Source organism: Colossoma macropomum, unplaced genomic scaffold (assembly GCF_904425465.1).
Source record: "Colossoma macropomum unplaced genomic scaffold, Colossoma_macropomum, whole genome shotgun sequence".
In the NCBI taxonomy this organism is placed as follows: domain Eukaryota; kingdom Metazoa; phylum Chordata; class Actinopteri; order Characiformes; family Serrasalmidae; genus Colossoma; species Colossoma macropomum.
Genome location: NW_023494795.1, coordinates 19067604 through 19093058, shown reverse-complemented (window position 1 = coordinate 19093058; position 25455 = coordinate 19067604). Strand labels below are relative to the sequence as shown.

General features: G+C 40.2%; 1 protein-coding gene across 4 annotated transcripts in view; it reads left to right on the top strand.

Moving 5' to 3' along the window:
* daam1b (dishevelled associated activator of morphogenesis 1b) overlaps positions 1-25455 on the top strand; it is a 96530-nt gene that overhangs the window by 40781 nt on the left and 30294 nt on the right. For all 4 annotated transcript variants that reach the window (XM_036581724.1, XM_036581727.1, XM_036581723.1 and 1 more), the window contains exons 2-3: positions 5316-5597; positions 15986-16075. In XM_036581724.1, the coding sequence (XP_036437617.1) occupies positions 5415-5597; positions 15986-16075 (273 nt within the window). In that variant the 5' untranslated portion in view covers positions 5316-5414. The remainder of the gene's footprint in view (positions 1-5315; positions 5598-15985; positions 16076-25455) is intronic.

The window sequence follows — 25455 nt, the reverse complement described above, 5'->3', positions numbered from 1 at the left end:
AACTACAGCCCAAAGTAGGCGGGTGCAGATGGGCATGGCATGTGGTTGAGGGGTGTGGGTGTGGGCAAGAACGGCATTGCAGGCATTGCAGGTAGGACTGACACTAGATTTTGTGGATGCATGTTGGTTTTGACATGCGATTGAAAAGGGCATTAATAATCAAGACTCTGTTGGAAATGTGTATTTTTCTGAAAAAATAGTTGTGAACTGAAAGGTGGAACCTCCAGAGACTTCATTATCTCTGACATGACAACAGTGCATGTGTAAACAAAATAACATGTATGAGGATGGATATATCTTAGTCTAGTTTTTGGGTGCCATGTTGAGCATGGTCAAATTGTTCTTTTCCTATTGGACTCTGTCTCCCACCCAGTCAGAGAATGTCTAGTGTCCATCAGTTTTATTAGGAGTTTACTCCTTTTCTTCAATTTTAGGGAGTGTTCTGTGACTGTGTTTTGACTGCTGTGGTAGATGTGACATGCTGCAGCTCATGGACTGTTCTATGCAGATAAAGCTTGCTCCCTTTGCATGTTCAAGATCTGAAATCCTGGGGACTTTAAGTTCTCTATCGAGAGGAGTCAGCAAAGAACATCTTGGTATCTGAAGATAGTCGAGCTGATAAACCGACTTTGCTCGGCATGTTGCAGTGAGACCTTCTTGCTTCAGTGCATATCTAAGGTGCATATTTGTTATTGTCTAAGGAGGAGTCAGGTTTAGGAATTTGCATTCTTAGTTCAGAACCTTTTAGCACAGTGCTTGCTCTGCTCCTGTTGCCACCACAATGGTGGATATAACACTTGTCAAATTTCTTTTATTATCGAGAATTTTAGCTCATGATTAAACTCTGCTTGTACCAGGGATCTACTTTTGCTGTACAGTGTGCGAAAGAGTCTTCTTGGTTTCTTCTTTCTGTTTTTTTAACAGAAGTGTTTTAGAAAGGTTCCCGCTGGATCACATACTCTACTGTATATCAGTAAACGGCTCATTCAGTGTATAAATTTACAGGAAAAATTGCATGTTCTTGCTTATGTAAGAAACACATGGTTTTCTCTTTGTCTTGCGGAGATTTCCATGCTGGGCTCTGTAGCATATGTGTTTCCCCCTGTGGTCAGAGTGGAGATAATTTTTCTATGTTGAATCCTATTCATTTCCTCTTCTTCCAGTGTTGCTGGACAGAGACACTTGCAGTCTAGTTCTTCAATCACCCCCTTGGGTTAAACTACCAAATCCTATTCTGAAGGTCAGCCATTGGGCTATGGAGAAAAGCACAGCAGAAATCAACAGGTGCGGCCATGGCTGATTCTGATTGCTAAATGCAATCGACCTTTCACAACACCTCAAGATGCCTTTGAAAGCCACAGTATGTGATTAGTTAGATTGGCTCCCATAAATCACTGAGAATTCAGCCCTATGCAGGAGTCAGGTCACTCTGCCCAGAGTCTTGTCCAAGACACAGATCTAGTATATAAAGGAATCGAATTACTGCATTGTTGAACAGAGAAGATTTTGAGTATGATGTTTGCTGTTTGCATGCCTCAGTTGAAATTTACAGTATCATCGCAGTGCATTCCTCCTCACTGGGCAATAGATCACTTGTTTGTTGTCTCTCACAATAGTTTGGAGTCTTTCCTCATGGCCAGACTTAATGCACTAAGCCTGAGATACTTGAACGGGATTTGATTATCATGTCAGAGTCAGCCAGAGGTTAGGTAGCCTGTAAACTCTGAACATCAAGAGTTCTTCATTTCCTTAATGTCAAGGTTGGTGATGCTGTGCACGCAACAGCTAGTCTTTTCTTCACTGTGTTAGATTGGTAAAAAGTCTCTCTCTCTCTCTCTCTCTCTCTCTCTCTCTCTCTCTCTCTCTCTCTCTCTCTCTCTCTCTCTCTCTGCTTCAACATTGCACCACAGAGGAGAGGAATGCATGAGTGTTTGTGATCTCTTGCCTAGTTAGGGATGGGTGATCCCACTGAACAAGCCATAGCGCTTCTGTTCAAATGTGGAATGTCAGTTTGTCCAGCCTTGCATATGTTTACATGGATTGTTGAGTGAAGGTATGTGTGCATGTATTCTTAGGCTCAAGATTTGAGGCAAGTGTGAGCGTATGAGCAGTTGAGCCTAAATTGTTTCAGCCTTTTGGGTGGGACCATTTCTGGATTCTTTGGTGGCGGCAGACAAGCTAAAGGGGTTAGGGTTCAGCTGTGCTCCAGCTGTGGAGATTATATTGGTTACCAACAGCCGGCAGATGGGCATCTCTACCACCCACTCGCAAAGAGTTATTGCAAATCTTCCCACCCGCATGATACTTCTCCCGTCCCCACCTCCCCACCCCAGCAGTCCCTCTCCTTAGAGATCCTTTGCCTTTTCTAACATAATTTGTGTTTGGCTGCTGCTGGGCTTTAAATGTTCCTGTGGTATCTCTGGATGACCTGAGATTGTCCAGCTGTGAGTAGAATTCTCACCATCAGCCTGTAGCACAGCCGGTTCCTCTTCATACACCACACAGGTGTTTATGCTATTCCGACACCTGCCACCCCAGTAAATTTTATTGGTGTATGTGAGCAGTGTTGTTTCAGCTGTCTCCTGTTTGGCATAGGGATGCAGGGAAATTATCTCAGGATACATGAGAGATTTAAGCATGAATATATCAGCACTAAATTTCAGACGCAGAAATTTCTCCAACAGCTGATACAGGCATGAGCTTGAATATTATAGTGCCCTGGTTGAGAATGACTGAAGTTTAAAGTACGAGTGGGTAATATGAATTAAAATATATATCACTGTATTTTCTAGCTTAAAATTTTTGTATAAACTATAGGATGGTTTGCCACTAAAAATCTTTCATTTCTTTATTTCTTCTTTTTTTATTGTGTAGATGCTAACATGCACTCTAGCTTCTTCAGTTCCCTATAATGGAAGAAGTTCTTAGTCTTCCTCTACTACTTCCTCTTCTCCTGTTTTAACCTCCCCACTTCTCAGTTCTGTTGTGCACTTTGTAGTTGGCCTCTAAAAAAAATTATTCACTCTTTTCTGTTTCTAATAAAGGCCGCTTGCTATTCTAAGCTTGGTATTTTTTCTGCTCTATCCCTGCTATTGAATGGGGTTTTACGAGCTGATACATCCTTCCTTGCCTTGCTCAACAGCTAACGTCATATCTGCTTTGTCCAGTAAAACGCAGCAAAAGAGTAAAAAGAGACAATCACAAAGTAATAATCTGCAGACACATAGCCTGGTGCGCTTTTGCTGTTACACCAGCTCTTTCTAGTGGAAAGCTGCAAGTGGCAAGAAAATACACTTTGTTCACTCATCTGCTCTCATGCTGCCTGCTGCACAGCCAATATAAAAGGCTACGCTGATTAATGTAGGACTGCAAAAGGCCCTCAGCTTATTCTTGTTGAGTTTATAGGAGTTGTTTAAGCTGTTCATGCTTTTGTTTAGTTGGTCCTGGGGGCGGGTTCACCGGTTTTTGGGCTTTCACGATATGGTCAAATCCATATCGTCAGATCGTGTCATAGTTATTTACTTTTTGCTCTTATACCTCTCACGCCTAGTTCGATGTTGTATATTTTGTTTATGTACTCAAGTCACTGTGATATATAGCCTAATACCATCATGACAGCTGATACTGCAACTCCCGCTAAGCTGGAACGGCTGGTGATGCTACAGATGGGAAAACTGCAATGCACACATTTGTGTGAACAACAGCGCTGAGAAGCACAGTAGACCACAACCATCTTGAGGTTTTGGCAAGAGTTTATCAATAGGGTCACTTGAGTTACACCTTTAATCTCAGTCTCGGACAATTATGAAAATGGTTCGAACAGTTTTCTTAGAACAAAGACACTTGACTTTGGTAAGAATACAGACACTATGTCCAGAACTGCATTTGACCTTTTTCATTATATAAAGTGTTTTTTTTTTTTTTCCCAGAGATTAGGCTTGTCACCATTGTCACCATTGACACCATCGCCCTTATCACTCCTTTCACTGTCCTGTGCATCTTTATGAATGACCCTGATTTAGACAAAGTCAAACTTCCTCTCCTTGTGTGCTTTGGAGAGGCTCATGGGGGCTTGAGACCGGATTATGAATAGACAGGCCCGATTGTAATCACAGCCATTCTCTGGAGACAGTCCAAGCTAATGGCTGTCTAGGATTCACTTCCTGTGTATTCTTCAAAAGCAGCCTATGCTCAAGGATCAATACGTGTGGATGTGTACTGTGTTAATGCGTGCTGCCTCTAGAGTGCCAAATAGGATTTGTTACAGTAGTCTGTCCTGAGTCTTTTCGTGGATTGTCATGATAATTTTAACTTTGATACCGACACCAAGTTTCATATCACAATGCCTAATACCAAAACGATGTTAGGGCAAACAATTTAAAGAACACAGATTAGATTGTTACATCTTAATTAAAAGAATGGAAAAATCAAATTTACCCAGTTTTCCACTTACCCCAGATGTGGTCAGTCAGCCAAGACATGTTTATGATCCAAATTTTACCTCTTTAGTTTGAACTGGAACTACGAGTTCAGTGTTGCTAACAACTAGAACTCAATAGTCACCCAAACAGCCCAAATCATTTTTATAAAAATACTTCACCAGAACTTCTCACATCCCATCCAAACCACAACCAGGTCTTCAGTAAGGTCATGCAGACTTACCGATGTGGTTTAGAACAGAGAATGACTTTCTGTGAGCTATAAAAATGAGCAAAATTTAACCGCTAAAGGCAGATTTCAGATACCACCAGGGTTGGTATTTACAAATCAGGACTAATCTCCATGTTTTCGGCAGTCATTGTCACAAATACTGATTCTAGATCAGCACTCCACTTCCTGTTGTCGAAAGTGCTGCCTGCAGTTTTGTTTATGTTCAGACTTCACAGTAAGTTATACGCTGTGCTAAACCACACAGACAAGTCTATAACACCAACAAGACCTGGATGCAGTTTGAGCAAATTGAAAGATGTTTTGTAATGTGTGGCTATTTGGGTGGCCATTTGAATTTTAGTGTTTGTTAGCAATGTTAGCCTTGCCACTCCAAGGTTAAGCTAAAGAAGCAAATGATATACCAAATGTCTCAGCTGATTAAATATGTCTGGGTACATGGAAAATTGTGTAAATTAGATTGGTTGCCAAACCATCTTTATCAATACAAAATTCTTCCAATTTTAAAATAAATAATTTAAACATGGCCTCCTATCCATATGTTCTGAGAGTAAGATTAAGAATGAGGACACACAGCCTTTTTTCCAGGAGCATACGGTTCTATATGTTACTGAGTAAAACTGTTGTCTCTTCTGTATTTTTTTCAGGGTTCTGTGACAGGAGCAAGACTAAGTTAACTGAGGCACCTGAGGGAGGATCGCTAGCCCCTTACCTTTTACCCTTACTACGACCCTCCCTGAGCAGCCATGGCGCCCCGCAAACGAGGTGGTGGAGGGCGTAGCATGTCCTTCATCTTCTGCTGCTTCCAGAGCAGCGACCACCCAGAGATCACCTACCGGCTGCGGGAGGACTTCGTCCTGCAGACCATGGAGCCCACGCTGCCCATCCCCAGCTACGATGAGCTGGATGGCATGTTCTCTGAGCTTGTGGTGAGTGTCAGTGCAGTCAGGAATATTTTAAACTCTTTGTTTGTCTTGTATTCATCAGCTATACTGAAAGGTTTTTTTTTCCTTGTATATAATAGCATACAACTGTCAGGAAAAAAACAGCTTGTGTGGATCATGTTCGCATGTGTTTCTTCCATTGTAATTTACTTGTTTTTGTGCGGTTGGCATTCCTCTGTGTTTTTAAGTCTTGAATATGGATACAGGACACTTGATAGACTAGTACAGGGGTGAACAAAAGGCAATGAAATACCACATGAAAAGCACCTTGAGATAAATCATAATTACAGAGACATCTGCACAGGTCACATCGAATGCCAATTAGTAGTATTTGTCAGCTGTCCATCTCTTTCTGCAAGTCCCCTACTCCTGCCAACAGAATGGAAATGATCTCATTTTTAGTTTGTACAGTCAAATACAGTATTTTTCTCTGTAGCTCTGTTATCAGATTAACAAGGACACTGTTGGCTCTGTGAAAACAATTCACACCTCTCTATAAAGACTGGTGTGCCAAGATAAAACAAACAGTGGAACTTTAGCTTCCTTCATATCAAGCATTCTTGTACATCTGCAACAGTAAAAAACTTTTTATTTAACACTTTTTATGTTTATGTTCTTATTCTCCTACAGAAATGAAAATCCAGTTTGCTTCCAGCTTTGCAAATCATACACATTTTCTAATCATACACACAATGTTTGAACTGACATGGTGCTTTAATATGTGTAGAGGGAAGTAGTGGGTTGTGTTTGTTTATTTGAGCTCAAATCGTGTCTGTCTTCAGTTGGCAGCTACGGAGTATCCACAAACAAAATAGCTAATCAGCTAGTTTGTCCAAGTTAAGCTTGTACGTCAGTAGCTGCATAGAATGAACAAAATTGATAAATTGTTAATCACAGTTACTTATATAACAGTTAATCATCAGCTAAAATTTCATGATTGTTACAGGCCTAGAGGTCTGACAATGAGCTCTTGGATAGGTGATATTTGAAAAGAAAAACTGAGAAGAGTACAAAGGCTGATTCTCAGTGTCTGGATTGCAGGTGCAGTAAACATAAAAACTGCAAAATGAATAATTTCTTAAGAACAAAAGATCACATCTGCCACACACAGACAAACTGCACTGGCAAAATTGAAAAGAAGTTGCATGTCAGTGCTCACCAATGTGGACAAACAGACACATAATGGGTTAGTTGCTTAACATCACAAAATTATGGTCTCGAATTGAATCAGCACCTCTGCCATTCAGCCTCAGGAAAAACCATGTCATGAGCTTCACAGAGTCGGAATTTTTATGGCAGAGCTGCCATTTGGAAGCTGTTTGTACCTAAAGACAGCTCACAGAGATAGGGATGTAACCTCATTAAACTTAAGCATTAAACCTGGACCCCTGAGTAATGGAAAAAAAGGTTTATATGGTCTGATAAGTTGTCTTCTATCCATTTTCCTACTTCTGGACCTGTTAGTGTTTGAAGAAAGCCAAGGATGTCTTCAACCCACAGTGTCTTTTGCTAACTGTTAATGGTAATCGATCCGTAATGTTATGTGAGGACATCTCATGGAAGTTATTAGGACGGACTGATTGCTCTGCATGGTTGTTTAATTGCCCATTTTTATGTGGCAAGTTTATAGGACCAACCCTGTTGTTTTTTCAGTTATGTTCCTAGATTCAAACGCCCCCAGTCACAATACTAAGCAAATTCGAGTAATCTCATGAACACCAGGATAAGTCAAATGTAAATGCAAAGTCTTTCCCAGTCACCAGATATTAATATGATTTGTTATTTAGTCAAACATTGACATCTAATTTTGTATAGATCAGAGTGTGAAGGAGATTTCAGCCTCCTTTCATCTCTGAAAATACTTTAAGCTTCTCTTCTTCTGACAATATTGAAAGATGAATTGAAACTAGGGGTGCAAATGCTGAAAAGTTATTTTCAGCGATAACTGACTGTCATTAGTCAGTGGTTAATCAGTAGCTAGCTAGCCATTTGTGAAATTGAATTGGCTGAGCCATTGTAACTCTAATGATATAGGCACACTAATGAATGCACACATCAGCTGAATTCTTTATTAGTAAATAATTAACAGAGAAATAACCAAGATATTAAAAAGTGTTCTTATATGGACTGTGGAAATCAATACTGATAAGTAGGGCCACGCATAAGCATGTATATAAAGCAAGTGCCCAAAACTGTATTAAACATATTCTACATACACAGTTTTGTTTAAACTAAGGAGCTGAGAACTATGTGTACATGATTATATTGATGAAGTTGATGAAAGTCAAGTCAAAGTTTATTTGTATAGCGCTTTTTACAACAGGTGTTGTCACAAAGCAGCTTTACAGAAAAATCCGGGTCCAAGCCCCCATGAGCAAGCCAATGGCGACAGTGGCAAGGAAAAACTCTCTAAGAGCATGAGGAAGAAGCCTTGAGAGGAACAAAGACTCAAAAGGGGAACCCATCCTCCTCTGGTCGACACCAGAAAGGACTGGAATATATGTGAATGACTACTGAAATCTCTATATTGTGAAGTTCTAAAGGTGTATTTACAGCTCATTACTAGCCCAAGTTATAAGGAAGATAAATTCCACATCCACGTCTTGCTTTGGCTCAGTGTACATCACGCTATCAAAAGCCATGCATCACGCTTTCTCATAAAAAACATGGACAAAATAGTTGTCGGTTTTATCCATCGCGGATGTTAACTCTCAATGAGGTGCATCATAGTTATGCTTTCGTCCTATAGTGGTCCCAAACACCACTATTTTTAGCTGTGCTTCATTTTTAATAGGCCTGTCTAGCAGAGCCAATTGCTTCTTGCACAATTTTGAAATGTTCCTCAATTATTCCAACAGGAACTGTTGTCTACTAGAAATGTAAATGAAAATGTATGCTTTTTTTTACTAACAGCATTTGTCAAACAAATTTAACGGTTAATTGGTTAATCTGTGTTTACATCCCTAATTGAAACTGTTGAAAGCGAAGTGTGGTCCTGCTTCTCCTACGGTGCTATTAGTTACTTGTGAGAAATTTCTCATATGTCCCTCCCTTTTATTAGTGTGTACTTCATAGAGAGTTAATGAATGTGCAGCACCAGGATCCATTTATTAAATCCCCCTCATTTACTCTCTAATTTGCTGTAATTAAGAGATTAGTTTAATGAGTGATCTATTTGAGATAGCTTGAAGAGAGATCACAGTACTGTAATACATGGCATTATTTCTGTCTCTCACACACTCTCTCCCTCTGTCTCTCGCTCTGTCTCTCTGTCTTGTTTGTGCCCTTTTCCTTTTTCTTACGATTCCTTGCTCTTTTGCTCTCTGCCAACCCCTGTTGTCTGTTGGCTTAACTCATACAGAGGAGGTCAACCGTCTTTGCTTTGCACATCAGTGGTTCCCATTGAATAACCTTATGTTTTGGTCTCGTCTGTAGACTAATTGCTTGTTTTTGTCTGGTTGTCTCTTAAGCTTCCTTGTGGCATACATTAGTGTGAATGAATGTGCAGCACAAAGCAGCTTCAGTCACTCTTTCCGCAGCCCTTGCATTGATATTTACCGCTTCAGTGCTTTTGCCATGTGTGTTTCTGGCCTAAGTCAGGTTGCAGGTTGTAAATGAATGTCCTGTAATGAGTAGCATGTGTGATGAGCTTCAGAGGTTATTAACACTAACAAATGCCATTGTTATTTTTGATGTTCTGAAGGCTTTCCATGGTGTGATGGAAGTTTATCCAGCTGAAGTTTATCTTTCTGAGATTTCTGAGATCACAGGGTACACTGCAGATTCATTCTTCCATCTTAATTTGATTTAGTTTGCGTGCTAAGCCTAAAAGAAAGATTGCCCTTTTTCTAACGAGTTGATGAAATTAGAGTGAATCACAGTGAGATGCGAATTTTGCATAGAGCCTTTGGCGGAGTAGAGTCTGTCCTCAAAAGGACTCTCTGTTGTAAATCCATCTCATAGTATATACTTAGGGTGAAAGGATAATGGAAAACTATTGTTTACAGCAGATCTGCTTGTTGTGAGAATAATAAGTTGCACAAGAACTGAACTTTTCCACTGAATCTGCAAATTGATGATAAAGTTTTTTTTTTTGAAGTGTGTGGGTGGGTGCTCTTTTGTCTGGAATTAAAGCAAGGCATTTGTATAAGTAACAGGAACAGGCGCAGATGTGAGATTTAAACATCTAGGCTTAATGTGAAAAGCCAGTGACTCAAACGTGGGGTCTTTGTATCTCCTTATATAGCTTGGAGATCAGGGCATAAACCGTGACTGAGGAGGCAAAGCCATACAAGGATTCAAGGATGTAGACTGTGCCAGACTGTGCTGTAGTCACTCAGGCTTATTCTTTTTAAACCTAGTGGCTGTAACATCTCTTTGCGAGCTCTGGCTGATAGCACCTTCCATTGCAAACACTCATGTTCCTTCTTTATTTATTAACTGAACAAGAACTAATGTGACTTTATGGGATGTGGATGCCGTATAACAATGCATTAGTTCAGTTGTTCCCCTTTTTATGTTAGAAATGTGTCCATCATCACCACTTCAACACTTGCCCAGATGACTTGAATGCTGTGACGGTTATACTATCTGTATTAAGGACATGCCACTTGTGACATGACGTCCTTCCCTCCTCTGGACTGTGACCGAGCAGCCGGTATCATTTTCCACAGTGGTTCTCTGGTTCCCCTTACATTCCTGTGTGCTGAGATACTGCTTTTGCCTTGGCTGCTCGTGTAGACACACATAGAGCCACAAAGACCGTTGCAGACTTGGACCTGGTGCCCGTATGTCACACTCTGCAGCGTGCCATATCAGACATTGTCCCATTCCCACCTTGACTTGTCTGCAAATAGACCTAGGAGCTGCTCCTTGATGTAGAATTGTCTCTTTCTAGATGTTGCATTGGGCTTTTATCTTACTTTGCCCAGAGGTATGAGATGATCATGTATCATGTTACAAGAGATTTTTGATAAGTAGATGTGCACAGACCACAGAATTACCACTATTATATGTCGTGTTTTGTGATGAGAGATGTGAAGCTAGACAAAGCTTGTTGTGAAGAGACATGACAAAGTGTTTTTACCCTTAAGCATAAATGAAAAGACTGATTATGTTACAACACAATGACATGGCTGGGGTTATGTGATATATATATTTATAAATTTATTTATTTAATTTTTAAATAGAAAGTTTCAACATGACCCTCTGTTAGGGCAGAACAATTTGGGGTAAATTTCTAACTGCTTTTTTTCCAATCAGTATTGAGACTGTGATTTTAAATTGTGATTATTTTCTTAGAAATTACGGTCCAAGTCTGTTGTTTTGGCCAGAAAGACCAGAATATCCACATTTTTACTGGCTTAAGGCTGGAGCACTGTACGTACTGTGCCAGACTGCCACTTAGTTCTGGCTGTGATTTCACAACACAAGGATATTTAGGTGCTTCTGATTGGTCCACCTCGTCTACAAACAGTTCACAAGCTCCATGTTAATAAGTTAAATGTCCCCACTTAAAACTATAGGCAATTCTAGCAATTTGAAAATTGCAGTCTTTTCAGTAGCGATATCAGTATAAAAATAATTACTCGTTCAGCCATGCCCTCTGTTGAGTTTGGTTATATGCTGACATTTGGTTGCTTTGAAGGAATTGGCAGTTTTCTTACAAGGTTTAAGAGTCACGTAACATTCCCCTTCATCCACATGAGAACTAAGACTTAAGTTGCTATTGGGGTGGTCAGTTGGCATTATAACAATATTATTGCAATAAATTATGTCACAGTATCCTTTTCTGAGTATATCATGACCAGCTTTTGTTTATTTAACTTCAAGTGAAAACAGCCATTAAGAATGTTATCAGTAAGTTATTCATTTTTCAGGAAATATTTTTTGGAGATGTAATGAGGTGCATTAGGAAGAAGACAGTCAGAGGGGGGACAAAAGGGTAAAACAGCAAGAGTTTCCATAACTGGAGTTGAAGAAATTATTAAAAAACAGAGAGAAAATTAGACTCCTAACAACCACTTTCATCTTTGAGAGAGAGGTGAAAATCAAGCTCCACTTCTGCTTCAGATCTGAAAAAATCTACAGGTGTTTCTGTCCATCCATCCACTGTGAGAAGACAACTCAACACTATGAGTCTGAACGGATGTGTAGCTGTCAGAAAGCTGTTACTGAGAAAAGGAAATGGATGAAAGAAGAGGCCATTGGACTGACAGCCCCAGTCCAGATGTCCACATCATTAAATATGTTTGGGATTACTTGAATCATGAGAAGCAGCAAATTAAACCAGCTTCTAAGGCTAAACTTTGGAGGTGTGGAAAAATGTCCTTGCAGATTTTTTTTGAGAAAGTGAAAGCAAGTCTCCCAAAAAAAAAGGCTGTAATAATGGCAAAGGGTGAACACACTAAAAATACACATTTCATATTATGTTTTGTTTATGTGCAATGTTTTTTCTGACACTGAAACATGATTTAAGTTGTACTTAATGGACGTTTTGACTAAAAGAAGGGGGAAGTCTCTTGACTTCTGCACAGTACTGTATATAAGCTGTACATATATCTTCTTAAAACTGTAATGCTGCAGAAAAGGACATTACAGCATTTTGTTCCCCTCTCAGGAGTTTCCTCCCTGCATCTTTATTGCTGTGAAGCATGTGTGGGTGCACGCATGTGAACGTAGAACTCTTGCTGAGTGTGCAGCTCATTTCCGATGGGACGTGGAGGGTTGCAGGAAGAGGAGTAATGGAAGACATGCAGGGCAGGAAGGGAGACACAGCAGCTCTTCCTTTCTCCTCTGTCCACCAGGGACGTTACTGTCACCAGGAGTGACCAGACAGGAAGACATTAACACCGTTCTGTAGTGGCTGATAAAACTGATGAAGCAAGTGACTGTATAGGAAGGCATGCAAAAAATCCCACAAGGATTCAGAGTTATAGTGTGTTAATGGTAAGTTCTAATGTTAAAGGAACAATACATGGGGTTTTTACTTTAAATGACCATTATATGGTAGCTGCCACTGTTAGGCCATGATGCGAAATGAAAGCAGATGATGTGGCCATCACATTCTAGCAGAGTGAATGTGTAGGTATCATTTATTGATCATTGTCTTTCATTCTCTGTGGACCGGTTTGCTTTATAATCACTTGCTGATGATTCTCCAGTTCCAGAAAGTGTCTGACCTGAGACAACATTTCTGAACAGTATCTTCAAGCAGGAATTTGAAGATAGACTGAACTGTGAAACTGAAAAACACCCTTTTTTTTTTTAGACCCTTTAGGAGAAGTAATGTGTAAAGGTTAAGTGAATGTACTTCATTAGTTCCTTATGAAGACCTCATTGCACCCAAACCATCTGGACTGGAGTCATCCCGGAGAGCAGCACCTCAGTCCCAAAACATGCAAGTTAGTTATGCTAACAATGCAGGTCTAATTTAACACTTCCACAGCTGTGTAATGTGTAAATCCCCAAAATTGCTCTGAAGTCAAATATAAAAAGAATTCTCTATCGTGAATCTATTTCATACTATATATTTATGTCCAAGGCATAATTGGAAAACTACTGTTTATGAAGGGTCCTCTTGATAAGTTTTGCAGTTCTGTCTCATTGTGACTTGTAAATCCCCAATTGTATTGTATAGTTTCTTCTAGAAAGAATGCTTAGTTTACAAAAGATGTACCTGGTAATTTAGCAGCAATTAGCAATTCCACAACTTTGTGACTTGCAAATCACCAATGGGTCTTTTCTCAAAAACATGACAAATACTACGACCCTGGAACTTAAGCAATATGTTTCATTTTTATTTTAATTATTTTTTTTTGGATATATACAAACAACAATGCTTGTTTAAACGATTCAAATATAAAATATATATGAAAATTTCTGTATTTTACAAAATACAGTATTTTGCCATTTTATCTCATTATCGTAACACATTGACAGATTGACAGCTGTTAAGGTTTAATTGTACTTGATAATTTAGCAATTCCCCAGCTTTGTGATCTGTAAGTCCCAAAATGTGTTGGATAGTCTGTTCTAAAAAGATTACTCTTTCGTGAATCCAGTTCATCCTATATTTTCAGGCCAACGAATAATGGAAAAGTAGTATTTCCTTGATTGATTTCGCAATTCCTTTATTGTGTGCCTGTAAATCCCTAAATGTGTTGGATAGGAATTATCCTCTTACTGTGACATGCGACCCAGTGTAGAATCCTTCATCAGAGTTCCATTTGAACTGAAGGAATAGCATGAATGGGAGTGCCGTGCCGTCGCCTCTTGGGGGTCGTGGAATGGAGTGTGAGGTCATGCTGGGGAGATATTACCCCTGGACCTCTGGAGGGAGTGATGGAATGAAAAGGAGGTGCAATTGCACATGTAAGTGCATGGTCTCACTCCAGCAGTCACAGAGATATGAGTGGAATTTATGTCTGTGTGCATATGTGTGTATGTCTGTGGATTCAGATGATTGCAGGGGCTGTGGAATATGCCAACAGGGACTCCTGCATCCTGAGTTGGAAAACAAAAGCTCCAGGGCATTTGTGGTTGTGGACACATGGGTTTTCTCTCAGCTAGATATGCTCAGCAACACCCACTGTTGAGGGCCAACCACAACACAGCACTTGTTATGGGTGCGCTATTTCCAGTGCCAAATGAAAGGAAATTGCTAGTGGAGAAGTTTATGGCTGGGCTTTCATTGTGAAAGCATTACTGTGTTTTTGCACGTGTTTGTATACTCACACTACTGTGTGCATGAATGAGTTTGATTCCAATCTCTCGCTTCTGCATCCACCACCACCCCCCCACCCCCACACTTTAGCAGAGTAGAAAAATGTAGTGGAAGTACTTGTGGAGAAAGTTAATCAAGCAGTTTCTCACTTTTGTAGTTTTCTTTGAGCATCATAAACGTACCATGTTTAAAGGCACACAACAGGCTTACTTTTGTTGCTAAAACAGTCCTAGGTTTTTTATCAGTCTAAGACTTTGGACTGAATCAAGATGTTTACAGGAGTTGGATTACTAAGGATGGTCCATTTACAGTCCCTCAGTTTGTTTTAGTGTTCTAAAACTGTCATTGCACGTGCAGAATGTCACAAAAACTTAGCATAATAAACCACTGAAGTTCTGCCGTCATTCTTTTGGCAGCATTGTGCCCATACACCCAAACTTAGTGTCCAAGCTAGATTTCTTTATGGCCAAAATGTATGTGATTTTTGAAAATCACTGCTGTCACACCCTGTGAGATGGTTCCAAACTCAATGCATTTTATCTTATGTACATTATTGCGCTGAATGTCACTAGATCCTCTGAATTACAAGCCAAAATACGAATTGTGCAAGATTGGTAGCTTGCTATTAGCTGGGTGTAGCGCATTGTTCACATTCAGACTCTTTACAACCTCTAATGTCCAGTGACAAAAAAACTTCAAAAAAGTCACAGCATGGTAGCATTGATTTTTGAAAACCCTGTTCTGTTTTGTCTTTCCATATCCAGCTTAGACCTGGAGTTTCCAATATGGGCATAATGCCAGCTATAGAATGATGCAGTATCTGAGATGTGTACAGTCAGTGCATTGATCTAAGCAATCCTATCCAAACCTTGTTAAGGCTTGGAAATATGACAATATATATCATTATAGTGAGAAATGACATCACAATATGCTTTTTTAAGTATAACGTGAGTACCTACAGAACACTAGCGTAATTAATCCTGTTTAGTTTGACTTAGTGCAGCATGTGAAATGCTAAACATCATTGTACTTAGTTTTTGGCAGTTTTTTTTGACGTAGCACTACTGATTCTCTTTGTCTGTTCCAGCTTATCAAACCTCAGAAAAACTAAATATGATGGCGTGTTTCGTGAACAACGTTTCGTCTTCAAATGTTGTAATATTACATTTTGTCATATTGGCCAGCCCTATCTTGAATAATCTAGTTTAGGGGTGCGCAACTCTGGTCCTGGTCTGGTATCACCACAGTTTGGTGATATACCTGCTCAAACACACCAGATTCAACTCATCTTTAATTGCAGAGGTTAGTAGATGTGTTTGAGTAGGGGGACTCCCAAAGTGTGCTGGATACGAGACCCTTAGGACAGAAGTTGCGCACCCCTGGTCTAGTTTACGTCGGCCTGGAACACATCTCAAACACGCTAAGAGTTAGACCTTAGTTGGACCCTTGACAATTAATTTGTGTTGTTTACCTGACTGCATTGAACTATTCCTATGTGAGCAGTGTTGCGAACTGGATGATGACCTTCTGTCTCAGAGGTTGAGCAGTTTGTAAGTTTGTGATTTCAAAGTCTTGCAGTGGAAAAAGATCCTTTTAGTGCATGTGAGTAGACTGATCTAAGCCCTCTCTCTGTTTCTTTTTTTTGCAGGATGAGCTGGACCTCACAGAGAAGCACAGGGAGGCCATGTTTGCATTGCCTGCAGAGAAGAAATGGCAGATCTACTGCAGTAAGAAAAAGGTGAGAACAGCTGAGTGCTTCTGCTGCTGCTGCTATGTGTCTGTGTGTGTAAAAGAGACTAAATGTGTGTCTTGTTTTACCCCTTCCCCCCTTAAATCTTACATGATTTGTAATTGCCTCTCCAAAAGATATTCAGGAGGATAGAGTAGTGTTTGAGATTATAATAAATCAAAGCAATGGAGTTCATAACTCTGGTCCTTGAACCTCTCTTGTGTCCATTTCCTAATTTGCAGTGAAGTTCTCATTCATCTCAAAATAGCATAGAGTGCTTCATTAGTTCAAAGTGGCTGCTTTTCAAAGAGCGCTCCATGTAAGTAGCACTTTATTTCAGGGGCCATCTGAATCTTCATCTGATGAGATGTTTCATTCGTTGTCACGGAAAAGGTTATGTAGTGTGTCTCATGGTCAGCGCTGCTGTCCATTAAGGCCATTTGCTGTTTCTAAAAAGAGAGCGAGGGAAAGAAATCCTTAAAAGTTTAAAAGGTTCATCTGCCCGCACTAGTGTCTGTCTTAAACAAGATTTTATTCAGTTAGTTGAAGATAAAGGTCCCTATTGTGGAAGAGTCTGTTTCTTGTAGCGTAACTTTTCTTTAATATGGGCTTTTGAGAGTTGGAAAGCTCTATACCTGTAGGGTGAGAACAGGGAACTTTGAGCAGTCTTTGCTACTTTTCACACATAGTTATCACTTGGGCGTTCATGAGTGGTTCCTCTTTTACATTGTGTTCACTGTGCTTTCCAGTCAACATCACGAACCTCAAAACATCAGACATTTTAAGCACATAGTTTGGTACAAAATCTACAATTTTTTACATGCTTTTCCAATTTTTCCCCTACTTCCTACTACCTACTACCTAGTCGTCACTAGTTTTTGACACTGTGCAACACTGTCTATAGAAATGGATAAAAAACAGTGTAAGAATGCAATGCAAAGCAGATTTTTACTCCAAACACACAGTCAGCCAGGTAATTGCACTTGGGCTGTATTTGAGTGCTGCTGCTAAATTGATATAAAAATGTTACAGCATGATTACTTGTGAGTCATAGATATAATTAACCAGTTGCCTCCTACTTTTGATGAAGCGCTTAATTTGAGTGTTTTTTAAATAGCAAAAGGAAGCAAATGACTTGCACACCAAAGCAAAGGACCAAACGGGCCACAAAATTCAAGGTCTCAGAGCTGAGATGAAAAAAATTCTGTTAGCCAAACATGAGGCTGATGTGCAAAGTGCACATGGTAAATTAAAAGAGGGCTGCAGTCGTTTCAGTCAACAGGCTAACTGTGCTACACAAAGGCTTGGTCAAGAACAAATAAATGCAAGGACTGTAGTCTAGTCTCTGTGTGGCCAGCCCTACCAGCCAGTGATGGGTTTAAAACAAATAAACAATTAATCTAGATGGTACTTTGCAATTACTCAGTTAACCAATTCCTGTAACTTTAAAAAAATAGAATCATAATGATCCCACACGGTTCCAATCCCAGTGAAAGTCCATTGACTGTCCAGTGCTTTATTTTTATTTTATTGATTTGCTATTTAAATGACATGAATCAACTGAAGTGTAACATCGAAAGTAAGTGGCATTTTTATTTACATTGCAACAAATAGAAAGCACTGGAAATGTGCTGGTGTGTTTTCATTTGTTCATTTATTTAAGCTCCAGGTTTAAAAAAAGGCTATTATAAAAAAAATAAATCATTTTGATTGATTTGATTGATGATTTGTCCATGCGTAAGAGCTCAGAGCATCAGAGCAGTAGTAGCAGACATCCTGAATTCTTTTTTTTTTTTTTTTGTTCCTTTTACAGTATGTAACAGTGTTTCATACAGTGTTAGAAACCACATAAGCAATTCTGCTTAATTTTACTTAACACTTTATTCAGTTTGAGGTAAGTGCATGATGATTTAGGCATGTGTTGTGCGTAGTGCTAATGTAAGCATATATCCCACCAATTATGTGTTAGCTACATTAGCCTTGTAAACCCAGTGCAAAACTAAATAAGCCGACCTGTGTTGGCTGATCGATTACATTTGTGGTAAGGGGTATATTGTGTGAATTACATTTTTCTCAAAACTATCGCTTTGAAGATGTTTGACTTCTAGGTGTTGTCACCTGTTGTCCAGTGTCAAATGTGTGCACCACAAAGATGCTGAACAGGCAAATCCTCTCCATGCTATCACAAACGTGTTTGAGACAGGCACCCAGTGTGGCTGAGTCATGCGTTCAATCTCTGTAAGGAGACCTAATCAACCCCAGACATCAGACACACTGGGTTCAACACTCAGCTGCAGCAATCCTTCAGTCTGCAGAGCTGGATCAGCATTTGGGGAAAATCCCTCTATGTTCAAGTAGTGATATGAGACCAAAATGGGATTTTGTTTTCTTTTTCAAGGTTGGCAGGAGTTCTATCGTTCGTCTCTCCGTCATGCCTATAAGATAGCAGATGATTTTCATAGCCTGTGCCTTGTCAGCAGAGCAGTAGTGTGTCCATGCTTCGCATGGGCCACTCACAGTGAGCTGTCAGAAGTGGTTGGCATCACATTTCATTTCAGAAACCTTGGAGATTTTGCTCCAGAAAGCCCCAACTCTCCCAGCCCTTCTGGCACACACATGAGAAGAGCAAGCAGGTGGGGCGAACCTGCCTGTGATCTAGAAGGAATGCAGTGGGTGTGAGAGGCAACCGTGTAGGAACAAAAGGTTAAGAGCTTGCTCATTCTTTCTCTGTTCTCAAGTCTGTAGGGGAGACTGATTTGTTCACAAGCAGTCCCATTCCCAGCAGGATGCTGACTCATGTTTTTTATCTGCACTCTGCTGCTGCTGGGCAAGCTTGGATGATAATGTAAATTTAAGGGAACGATTATTGTCTTGGGAATTATCGTGACAAATTATATTATCATGATCCACATTCACTTACTAAGTACTATATGTGATTGTTACAGGGCTTTAACCTAAAGCCAGGGTGCACAACTGTAGTCCTAGAGGGCCAGTGTCCAGCACAATTTGGTAGTTCCCCTCCTTTAACACACTCAGTAAACCTGGAAATTAACAGATGAGTTGAATCAGGTGTATTTGTGCAGGCAAATTACCAAACTGTGCCGGACACTGGCCCTCCAGGGCTGCAATTGTGCACCACTGCCCTATAGCTTGCATTTTCCCTGATGGTTATATAATTACTAGATAATTACCAACTGGGCTAACTTCAGGTTTCTAGGAACTTGTTCATTTTATTCTCTAATAGAGAATAGATCATGTACCATTTTTTTATTTCATTTTTATGTACCCCAGCATTCTTTGCCAAAACATTTATGTTGAATACATGTTGTAATCTTGGCAGCATTCAAAGTTTGTCTGTGCGCAGGTAATTAGTTGGAGATGTTCTATTTGCATAACCTTTAATTAAGTGCAGTATTTTCTGTAGTACACATGTGAACTAACCATAGACTAGAATAATTATACAAAAGGAAAAGTTAAAGGTAAAAGATAACAAAAGAATGGTAATTTGCATAATATAATATATCTAAAAAATCACAATGAGCCTCATTCATCAGCCGTTCTGAAAACCCACTTACGCAGTTTTCATGAAGATTCTGACGTTGACAACTGTTTTCTTATTTGGTAAGAACAGAATCTGCACACATTCAAAAGGACAAAGATGTGAACAATTCTGCAGGTTTTTTTTGTTTTTTTATATATATATATATATATATATATATATATATAATTTTTTATTTATTTTTTTTTGGATTATAACCCAATTATGTCCCCAATTTAGTTGTCGCCAATTCCACCTAACACACCTAACGCTTCCTCCGAGACCTGTGAAACCAGCCACCGCTTCTTTTCGAACTTCCGCTCACGCAACGTCATCGGACAGTTGAACGCGCTCGGAGGAAAGCGCCAACTGCCAGATGCCTGCGCTGACTAGCATCGCGTTGGGTGATGGGGGGAGAAGGAGGGGCCATCCTAACCACCCAGGGAGAGCGAGGCCAATTGTGCTCTCTTGGACTCCCGGCTACGGATGGCTGTAGCATCACCAGGGATCGAACTAGCGATCTCCTGATGTTAAGGCCAACGCTTAGATGGTTGCGCCGCGCGGGAGCCCCAACAATTCTACAGTTTAAGAACACATCATGAATCTGACGTAGACTTTTTCTTATGACCTTTTTCAAGAACAAATTTAAGAAAGATGTTGGTGAATGAGGCCCAATGTTCTGTAAGTTATCGGCCCAAAGCTACTGCTGGGCACAGTTTTTAAGGCTCTGATGGTCTGATGATGTGTTGATCAGCTTTTTATTTAGCCTCTAGAGGCAGAGAGGTAAGCCAACCCAGGCTTAGACCAAAAAACCTGTCTGATTGTCTTGTTCATACTGTGTAAATACTATGCAGGATATGAAGTCAGCTTTCCTCATGTCATAAATCCTGCTTAAAATACTTGGACAATAAGAGGATCCAACCATGACATTTACTTCTTACCCAACCACACATACTGTGTCCCAATTACAGACCTAATTAGTTATTGTCCTGGGACTGTGAGACTAAAAAGGGCACATCGATCACACATGAAATAGGGCACCCGGCTTTCACATAGCTTCTCTCTCGCCTTCTGGTGTTTGCAAAGGGAGTTTTTCACTTTCTGACCTCCTTTCCAGGCTCTTTGCAGATCTTCTTTTTCTGCATGTTGTTCTGCATCTTTCTGACCAGCTTGAGCACACTGCTGGGCGAATCTTGGCAAAGGCGCGGTCGATCCAATTGCTGATTTTCAGCCCAATTAATCTGCCGCCTTGTTTATCGAGCATAATCCCCAAGAGCTTGCTTCATAAGCTGGGAACAGTGAAAGAGTGGAAAGGATGGATGGGTTTAAGGAGTAGAGGAATACACTCCTGGCAATAGTGTAGAAGCAATAATGCCGACGCAGCGGCATGCCTGGCCCAGGCCCAAGAGAGCTTGGACTTGGCATGACTTCCCAACGGCCTCAGACTGGAGGATTGTGCGGTGGAGGAGAGGGCAATAAGGGAAATGCTGGCTGGTCCAAGGCAAACAGGAAGGTCTCCCTTTGCAGGTGCAGCTTTTGTTTCTGAAAGGGGTGGGGGTCCACAGCAGGGCTGCCAAGCTCACAAAACAACAGAGAAAAAGCCTAAAACCTTCTCTTTCCGTCTGTCTTCTCTTTCTGTCGCTCCCGCCTTCCCTTACCCAGTTCATTCAGAAGCAAGAGTGTTTAGAGAGGCTTGGACCCATTCCCCCGATAACCACAGGGCCTGGTGGCGTTTCCGCAGAGGCTAATGACTGGCCAGCCTGTGCCAGCTCTGGTCGTGGAGCAGGCTTGAATGGGCTGAGTGTTTGTACTGGCTGTAGACTTGCAGTCAGCACAGTGCACGAGGGCATGACACCATCCGTCTTTCCACTTTGAGGCTATGCCTCATTTACGAGGCTGTGAACTTTGAAGGTCGTGTTTGTCCACTGCATGCGTCATAAGTTCTGTCTAATTTCAAAAGAATACAGAAGATCCTAGAAATGCGACCAAGAAATGAGATCTTCTAAGGATGCACTGATGTACAGCCCCGATCTCCCATAAATCTTGCGAACTCCTATAAAAATGGAGTTATTAATTGTAGATTGCCACAGTTTGTTATGAAAGATTGTTTTGTTTACCATATTTTGATGACTTTAAATTCTTTTTCTTTAATATATGTTTTATGTCCAAATAACTTGCCATGCTAGCAAAGTATATGTCATTGCTAAGAGTTGGCATTTTGGCCATAACGAAAAATGTAACCATTACTGCTGCTGTAAACATGCTTTCTCGCCTCCTATGCTGGTGCCACGGTTGAAATCTTCTGGTTTAAAGCTGAGGAATGCCTCTTTTTGAAAAACCTTTGAAGCCAGGTAGCTTATATTAAGCTAGGAAGCCAAATATCATCTCTGTGTTTTGTTAAACTGTACATGAGTGGTCCATTAGTGGATTTCTTTATTACTGGGGAAGTGAATTCCCTATAGTTGTATTTATGCAATGCATGCTGGGTACTGTAGTGAGAGAATATTGATGGACATAAACGCAAAATAAGATAATAAAAATACAGAGGCAGCGAGATGCAGGGCTGCACTACAGAATATTGCATAACAACATAATGAATGCCTGTTTTAGACCAAAATGCCCCTAAAGCTAACGCTGTTTGCTCTGGGGGCTTGTTTGAAGGACAAACAGTCTGGTCTGTGGTGTGGGTGGGACTTTTGCTGACAGACAAGTGATGAGAGCTGTCTGAGCGCTGTCAGTGATTTCAGTGATAAAGTTTCTGTGGAAATCAAGGAGTCTGGTATTGAACTAAAAGTGGTTATTACTTGCTTTCACTGTTGAACTATGGATAACCAGCTGTATTGTTAGCATTGCTGTCTGACCTTTCTTTGGATAGGTTAATATTGCCTATTGTTAGCTGACAGTGATAGGTCAGTAGTGATTAGTTTTTCTTAGAGTGTCGTTGTTTAATCATAGTTGGGACACACGGAAAACACTCACTCTGTTCAAACATCACAAACTGTTCAAACATCACAATAAAAGCCTTTTTACGTGATGGAAATGATGACATCACTGCAGCGTCAAATCCTCGATAGACCATATCATTTTGTGCCATCTGCTGTGGAGCAGACAGTAGCTGAGGTTGCACTCTACCTGGCAACGGTTCTATAATCAAGAACACTCCGTGACTCCAGCAGTCCGGGCTTGTCTGTGCAGTTCAGTACCACATTCAAGACTATAAAGGTGATGTTGGTGGATCATAAGCATGACGCTGAGACCCTGAGGCAAAGTTTAGGCTATTTTTGCATAATGACTCAGACTCATGTCTCATGCTCAACAGTTCAACCCAGGACTGCACAGCTGTTTATTACCTTGGACAATTCCATGCACAGTTTGTGACATTTTTATACAGGAGTTCAAGTGTTTTTTTTTTTCTTGTTGCTGTCATAAGAACCTTATAATTTCATTTTTGGAGGTTTCCTTTGATTTCCATGTGAAAATGCCAACTGTCCTTGACATCATGGAAAAAATGGGCCACTAGAAATTTTGAAAAGTTCAAACCTTTCAAGTTTTTTCTTTCAACAGATGTTAAGAATGATTTTCTTATATCTGACATTTGTAGGACTATTCAAGTTTAGAAGATAAAACTTCTGCTTGTCTTAACTTCACTCAGAAATAAAGGTACGAAACTGTCACTGGGGCAGTACCCCTTTTGTCACTGGGGTGGTACCCTCAAGGGTACATTTCAGTACCTTTAGTCAGGTAAAATAACTGTACCATAATCCATTTAAATTATATTTCCCAAGTTGTATTGACTCCACACACCCCTTCTCCTCTCCAGGCTTTTTATTTATTGTTCTGTTTTAAGACATTAGGTTATGAAAAGTTACAAAAACAAACTTTTCATCTGGGAAAAACGTATTTATGGTACATCGTTGGACGTTAAAACCACTGATGTACCTTTGAGAGCACATTTACATTCTACCTTGATGAATAAAATATATACCTGCACAATACCTTTATTTCTAACAGTGTTGTCCTTGTCTGTCTTGACTTCTCCAATAGATAGAAAGTTGTAAAAATATGTTTTGAGCTTAGCTATTCTACAGGTGAGTGTATTTTGTTAGACAGTAAACTAAAGATTATAGAGTTTCTCTTACGCTGTGAAGTCATTGAATGTGAAGGACGTGGGTTATTTTAAGGCTGTTCCCTGGCCCATTCTGCTGACACCTCCTTGTCCCGTACACTCTGTGCAGTGATAATTCAGCCTCCGTGTTCTGCTGCAGTCAGGTGTGCAGGCTGCTCCTGGATCCAGGCCAGGACTGAAGGTATCAGCTGTCCTCCCCCCTGGCTAGGCAGGATTAAGAAAGATCAGTGTGGAGACTGATCTCGTTCTCCTGAGTTGGGTCCATTATGAGGATGATAAGGAGCTGTAATCTGAGTGTTCAGATCCTGCACAAATGAAGTGACTTATGTTGTGGCAGTCTTACCGTTGCGCTTATGAAGGTTAAGATTAAATGTACTAGCATAACTTTACTTGGCTTTTAAAACAGCTGGTTAAAGAAACTTTAGAACTGTGGGAGATACCTGGAAATTTAGCATGTCCATTTCTTAACTCTCAAGCTTAAACAAAAGGGTTCTGTATAGTAAAAAAGAAGGTCCTATAAAAGACTTCTAACAATAGCCTAGCCGTTTTTAGTGCTAAATATAAATACTTTTTTAAAATATACAACAGCTTTCCATCCTGGAGAAGTACAAGCTCACCCTGCAAACCCATTTGTGCAATCTTTATGCTTTGAGTGTTGACAGTTCTATATTCGCTATAAAAATCAAGGTCTAATTTATACAATTCTGTAGAAGAACCACTGTTATCTAAAGAACATTTACATGGGTGATTCTTTAGAGAACCAAATTTGAATTCAGTTTCACTTCCACATGATAGAAAAGTTCTAAGGAGAACCTTTAAAATGTCTGTGAATCCTAAAGGTTCTTCATTCTATAGATCTCTTTTTTAAAAATGGTTCTTTAGAGAACCAAAAGGGATTCTTCTCTGGCTGAAAAGATTTTTTGTGACACTTTTATTTAAGGAGTTGGTTCTATGCAAACCCTTTTTTGGGGAATATGTTGGTATAATATTGTCTGATTTGTTTCTTTTGATGAACATCTATGGTTAGTTTGGATGTTATTTCTCCATGTCTTTGGCTTTTCTATTCTCTTTGTTCACCTCTCAGTTTTGTTTTGATAGAACAGGCAGCCTTTGCTTCTGTGCCATTTTAGTCCGTCTCCAGAGATACAGGCCAAGGGTCAGGCTCTTAAACTGTCAGGACCACATGCACTTGTTTAGCCCAAGTTCCTCAGGCAATGGGCCAAGGAATACAGTGGCTGGACAGCCATAAGTTCATATGAGGAAAGGGTGCGTCTGACCCGCAGCAGTCTGCCAGGCCTGATTGACCAGACAGTGAGGAGAAGGTGACAGCAGTGCTTATTCTCACTTGAGAAACAAGTGAAGTGAAGAAATAAGTGAATATTTGAGATACCGTCCAGCTTGGAGCTTTGTGGATACAGCTATAGCGATTGTTAAAGACACATCTGTAAAGATGATGTGTGGATTTTTGCTGTAGATTTTTTGGTTACTCCTCTTGTGTCTCACTAGTATAATAATAGCTACTTACCTCAAATGTGGTCTAATTCATGCCGCTTTTGAAAACGTGTGGTTGGTGTGTTGAAATTTCTATTTCAGCTGAACCGAAAATATACAGTTGTTTGTCGTTTGTTGCCTTTGTTCAAGGCCTTTAGCCAAACTCTCTTGTCAACAGTGACTGTTGAATTGTTTCTTTTCTGGTTTTATGTGTTTTACCATCAATCTAGGCAC